This window comes from Tachysurus vachellii, chromosome 2, assembly GCF_030014155.1.
Source record: "Tachysurus vachellii isolate PV-2020 chromosome 2, HZAU_Pvac_v1, whole genome shotgun sequence".
Classification (NCBI taxonomy): domain Eukaryota; kingdom Metazoa; phylum Chordata; class Actinopteri; order Siluriformes; family Bagridae; genus Tachysurus; species Tachysurus vachellii.
The window spans coordinates 12,392,161-12,398,070 of NC_083461.1; the positions used below are offsets into that span (position 1 = coordinate 12,392,161).

At 37.5% G+C, this 5,910-nt stretch overlaps 1 protein-coding gene across 1 annotated transcript in view; it reads right to left on the bottom strand.

Moving 5' to 3' along the window:
• Nucleotides 1–1,109: 1,109 nt before the first annotated feature.
• Nucleotides 1,110–5,910, bottom strand: part of csnk1db (casein kinase 1, delta b) — a 10,374-nt gene continuing 5,573 nt past the window's right edge. Inside the window, exons 4-10 of the mRNA XM_060897355.1 lie at nt 5,116–5,344; nt 4,733–4,903; nt 4,036–4,184; nt 3,724–3,892; nt 3,471–3,613; nt 2,805–2,875; nt 1,110–2,700 (exon numbers count right to left, since the gene is read on the bottom strand). Coding sequence (XP_060753338.1) covers nt 2,843–2,875; nt 3,471–3,613; nt 3,724–3,892; nt 4,036–4,184; nt 4,733–4,903; nt 5,116–5,344 — 894 coding nt within the window. The 3' untranslated portion in view covers nt 1,110–2,700; nt 2,805–2,842. The remainder of the gene's footprint in view (nt 2,701–2,804; nt 2,876–3,470; nt 3,614–3,723; nt 3,893–4,035; nt 4,185–4,732; nt 4,904–5,115; nt 5,345–5,910) is intronic.

A 5,910-nucleotide genomic window follows, 5' to 3' on the forward strand; every position in this document is an offset into this window, starting at 1 on the left:
ACAGACATTGACTCCACTTTTTGCCCATTTGTTCCTCATTTGTATTGCTGTGCATTTTCTGTTTTCAAGGCATATTGCTTTAAGTTTTCTGCCTTGGTGCTTTGATGTCTTTCTTGGTCTACCAGTACGCTTCCCTTTTACAACCTTTCCATTTGATTTGTACTTGGTCCAGATTTTAGACACAGCTGACTGTGAACAACCAACATCTTTTGCAACATTCAGTGAAGATTTACCTTCTTCGAGAAGTTTGATAATCCTCTCCTTTGTTTCAACTGACATCTCTCGTGTTGGAGCCATGAGTTATGTCAATCATCTTGGTTCAACACATCACTAATGTGTGCAAGCAACTCTTTTTTAACTGCAGACTAATTAGCAGTTGTAATCAGATACAGGTGTTTGTTTTACAAATGCAAAGTACATGGTGATTCCATATCATTTTCCTCAGATTTGTGTGATTCCATATTTTGTTCCTCTGTTTGATCTGTAAAAACAATTGTAATTGACTAGTTATCTTTTTTGTTTTTTTTTAAGGTGTTTTATATAGCCAGAAGTTTGGATTGTTGAGTGAAAATTGTTTTGTGGCATATATGTGCTTGTTTTTTTTCTACACAATTAAACATTTGAATGAACATCTCCTGAGAGGGGTGATTCCATACTTTTTGCCAGGGGTTGTAGTATTGTAGTTACAGGATCATAGTGAATTTTAAATCCATTAAAAGGGAGGGGAAATAAAGAGAGAAAAAAAATCCTTATGCATTCAGAAGCTAGAAAATAATTAACTAGATGAACTGCATTCATGAAATTCTCCAGGTTAATAAAAAATTGTAATGCAGAAGAGACTTGTGGAAAGATTGATCATATCTATTGCTTATAAAAAAGTTTTTTGTTGTCATATTTAATATACATTAAATTTTTCTGTTCTGCCTTGTCCTGACATTATGCCTTGTCACCAGAAGAGGGCAGAAGTCACTTGAATTGAAGAAGAGAGACGTGTTTATAAGCAGAACAAAGTGGAAACACTGGGATAAGGTGTGAGATCCATGTCTTAATATTCTCCACTTGTTTCACAAACACCAGAAATAAATATACTCAATAAACAGAAAAATGTGTGCAGTTAAAATACAAGTAACTCATTTATTTACACATGTACAAAAAATGTGGCGCACAAATACAGTGATACAAACTGTAGTAGGGCTTATAGATTGGCATGACAAGACCAAAAATGTGAAGCCCAAAATGTAAGTGGACTTTGCCAACCCATTATTTAGGGCTCACACACGCCTTCAAACAGAATGGTACATTAGAGCTAGTACATGATCATGTATCACACATCAAAGCAAAGAGCATGGTGTTCTGGGGGCAGCTTTCTCCAGTCCACACACTGGTCTTCATTAGGACATGAATAAAGCAGCTCAGAACATCACACCTTCTGTAAAACACAATACATCAGCTTTCAGGTCAACCTGCAGAGCCAAATCAGTGCAGTAGCGTTCATTAGAGAGGCCTCCATACTCAACCTTGACAGCTGGGCTGCTGTGGAAAGCGTCATATCACTGACTCCAACTTTAACGTGGAGGAGTCAGTTCATTTCTATTAAATGTTCAGCAATCATGCCTCAACTTGTTTTAACAACTGATGACTTACGTGCATGATGTGCAACAGTCAACAGCAGAGCCCAAGAGACAGATGAGTTGGTAATACCTCCCATGTCCAGCACTTCATTTTATTGGCTTGGTGTTGAATTAAGAAGGGGGACAGAAAAAAAATGGAAAAACCCGTAATTTTACTTTTAATGTAATTTGCATGTCGTTCGTAGTCTCGGTTAGTTGAAAAATGAAAACATTTACACAAATATATTACAGATTTCACAGCTTAGAAACAGAACAGACCTGCAACAATGCAAGGGGCAGTAATACATCTTAGAAAATGTCAGAAAGAAGAAGGAAAGGGGGAGACATACAAAAAAAAATAAATCAAAACAGGTGAGCTTCACAGGGCCTGTTAAATGTATGATCTAAAGTCCAAGATAAGTAAATCATCCAATAAGCTGTGTGTTTGTTTTTTTCTTTCTAAAGAGCTAGAAATGCTGACAATTTGGCCCTTTCGCTCTTCAAACTAAAATACAACATGAGCATGCAACAGTAACCCATCCTGCACCACTCACCAGTTACATTATCAAAACATAATAAAAGAATGGGTAAAATAAAAAGCATGGCAGCAGTTCTAAATAGGGAGCCTTGTATAAAGTTTTAGGAGATGGGAATGATTTAGGCAAGATACTGATTGGAACCAAGAAAACTGTTAAATACACAAACCTTATCAGAAAAAACAAATGATGGGTTATGCAGCCGTGTGGATGTACAGAGAAAGTACTAGAATAAAGAGAGACTCCAGTTCAAAGAACAGTGGAGTTTAGCTGGTTGATTCAGTCTGTTAGTCCCAAAATCTCCTTAGACAACGTATAATTGTAAAATCCTCTGTCTGAGTGCACATACACCAAAGTGAAAAAGTAAGAGACAGTAGAAGATAAAGTAAGAGCAAGATAGAGACCCATAAAGAGGTCAAGTTGATTCTAAACCATTTTGGTTTCGTTGGTTAGAGAGACATGGCCTGCCCCACTTTGTTGCTTCGTCTGCCACATGGGTCATCCTCTGCACTCTGTGGTCTAGACTGGGGGCTGATGGGAAATTTATTCTGAAACTAAAGCAAGAACAGCAAAATATGCCACCATTAATATGAAATATACCTACAAAGAGTGAACTGACCAAGTAAAACCCATTAATATGTAAGCTACTCAAACTCACCAGGTGCTGCCGCCTTCACACTAGGACGTGATGAGCAGCTATTTGCCGTGATGATCGAAGGGAATGCTATTCTGAGGTGAAGATAGAGAACAATATAGCACTCGTCAAACAAAATATCTGCAACAATTTAATAATTCATTTTAATTATTTTGCAATAATGTAACGGGCTACAGGTTATAAGGCTTAGGCCTTTGCCTTTCTGCATGGTTGATGCACAAAGACATTCAATATTAACTGCAAATCTGAAATCTAATCAAAAGTCTATTTCCTAGATACAGTTTTGTGTCACTGCTAACATGCCAACCTTGAAATATATTTAGTCTAGTGTCAAGGTATGTGTGTAAATTATTAAGTGCCGTTACTACAAAAAAAAACACAACAAAGATACCCCCAGTACGTGCAAACATGTTTCGTACTCATATTTACAGAGATAAGCTAAAATTTAGAGCCAGGTTTGATGCTACCATAGTAATTGTTCCCAAATGCGTGTGTCATTTTAACCAAGTAAAGCAGTAAAAATGCCTATTTGAGATTCCCACAATATAATTTTATAATCTATGACCTTAATAAGAAACCTTCTTTATGATAGAGATTTGATATCCTAAACCACTTAGACATGCTATTTGCTAGGCTTGAGGACATCTCATGGGCAGAGCTAATCTGTACCTGTGAGGTGGACATGCGCGAGGTGTCTTGTCGTCCTGTCAAGTCTGATGAAGAGACGTTAACAGGAGCACCACGATGAAGCCTCATGCTCACCTTACGGTCCCTATCCATACCGGTTACTGGACGTGGTGACGATGTGTTTGCTGTGAACCAAGAGAGTGGAATACATACTGTAAGCAGACAATCAAATAGACTTCATGTATTCAATATAATTTAGTATCCTAACACGTACACCCAGAGTGTTTATGTTCACCTGTGTGTGAGGTGGGAGTGAGAGGTGTAGGTGGGGCACCATCTTGTGTGCCTCGGGGTCTTCCAGAGGCTGATGGGATGCCACTAGCAGCTGGATTCCTGCTGTGTCTCAGCCTCTCCTCACGGTCTCGCCTCTCTCTTTCTGCCTCTTCTGCTGCACGGTTAGCACCCTGTGGAGGGGGAAATAACGAAGATAAACAAAAACTGTAAAATGCTTCAACAATCACCCACAAAATACACGAACCAATACACGCCTACATATATTCCAAAGCAGTGTCAAACTGATTAAATGATGTACTATAACAGTACTTACAAATTTGAGCATGTTCCAATCAAAGACATAGTCATACGAAAATCCCTGTCTGTGGAACAGGTTCCTGAAAAGTTGCCTGAGATAGGAGTAGTCAGGCTTATCATCAAAACGTAATGACCGGCAAAAGTTGAGGTATGTGGCAAATTCGGCTGAAAGGAACAGACAAAAACAGATTGCTTTATGATTGAGTGAGGTTATCCACGGAGGCTAAATAATTTTCTGCTTGCACTCGTTTATAAACAAAACAACCAACGAATCATTTGATTTTTCTTTCTTTAAATAACACATGAGTTAACAAAATTTATTCGATAGCAGCACAGATCAGCAACCTACAATACCACAAATGAAATGCTTTAATATAACCCTGACTGGTTACCAAGTTAATTATTTCAGTTGCTTAGTATCAATGGTATTGACATGCATAAAAAAACAACCAACCCAGATTCTCATACTGGGGAAGAAAATCAAAAGAGGGGGAAATAAATAAATAAATAAAAAAATAAATAAAAAATAAAAAAATAAAAGAGTATTGTTGCATTCCTTTTTGTAAAGATTCAAATATAGGATGTATCCTAATACTAAAAAAAAACCTTCCTTACTATATCACAACAGCCTTCTTTCCTAAATCGGTTTAGCTCAGAGAATAAGCAAATTTCAGAAAACAAAAGAAAAACAGTGAACTAGTACAGATACATACAGGGGTAGCCCTTGCAGAGCACTTCAATAGGGGTGGACATTTTCTTCTCACTGATGCGTTCGTATTTCTGTCTCTTGGTGGCAGCCTTGAGGCCCTGCCATGGCAGTGAACCCAGGTTAAAATACATCAAAACATATCCCAAAGACTCCAGGTCATCCCGCCGAGACTGCTCTACAGACAGATAAAGACACAGATATAAGCACGCATGGTGGAAAAGTTTGACAGTGTTTAGATAAAAATAGGAAACCGTCACTAGGAATCAAGTTCTCCATAGCAAGAAAATTAACCTACAAGTATATATGATCCTAGAAGCACAATCTCAATCAAAGAAAACAGAACTATTATAAAATAGAACAAAATATCACTAAGCCTACAGTCCTTACCTATGCCCAAATGGGTGTTGATGGAGGCATAGCGGGCTGTGCCAGTCAGGTTCTTGTTCTCCCTGTAAGGAATGTGCTGGTGGGTGCGAGCATCTCTGTACTTCTTGGCTAAACCAAAGTCAATGATGTAGACCAGGTTCCCTTTCTTCCCCAGTCCCATAAGGAAATTATCAGGCTTTACATCTCTGTGAATAAAGTTCTTTGAATGGATGTACTCTATGCGGCTGATCTGTAGGAAGGACAAAAAAAAACATATACATATATACATATATACATATATATATATACACACACACACATACACACATACATATACACACACTTACTTTTTGGGCAGACTCATCATGGAAAACTAGATTTCATAATGATTCAAGTAGACAAAGACCATTTCTTTGCAATTACAGTGCCTTGCACTGTATTCATACCCACTGAACTTTTTCACATTTTGACATGTTACAACCACAAAGAAAAATGTATTTTATTGGGATTTTATGAAATAGACCGAAAGAAAGTGGCACATAATTGTGAAGTGGAATGAAAATTATTAAATGGTGTCCAATTTTTTTTTTTTTTAAACAAATAAATATCTGAAAAGTGTGGTGTGCATTTATATTCAGCCCCCTTTACTCTGATACCCCTAACTAAAATCCAGTGAAACCAACTGCCTTCAGAAGTCACCTAATTAGTAAATAGAGTGCACCTGTGTGTAACTTAATCTCAGTATAAATACAGCTGTTCTGTGAAGCCAACAGAAGTGTGTTAGAGAACATTAGTGAACAAACAGCATCATGATAA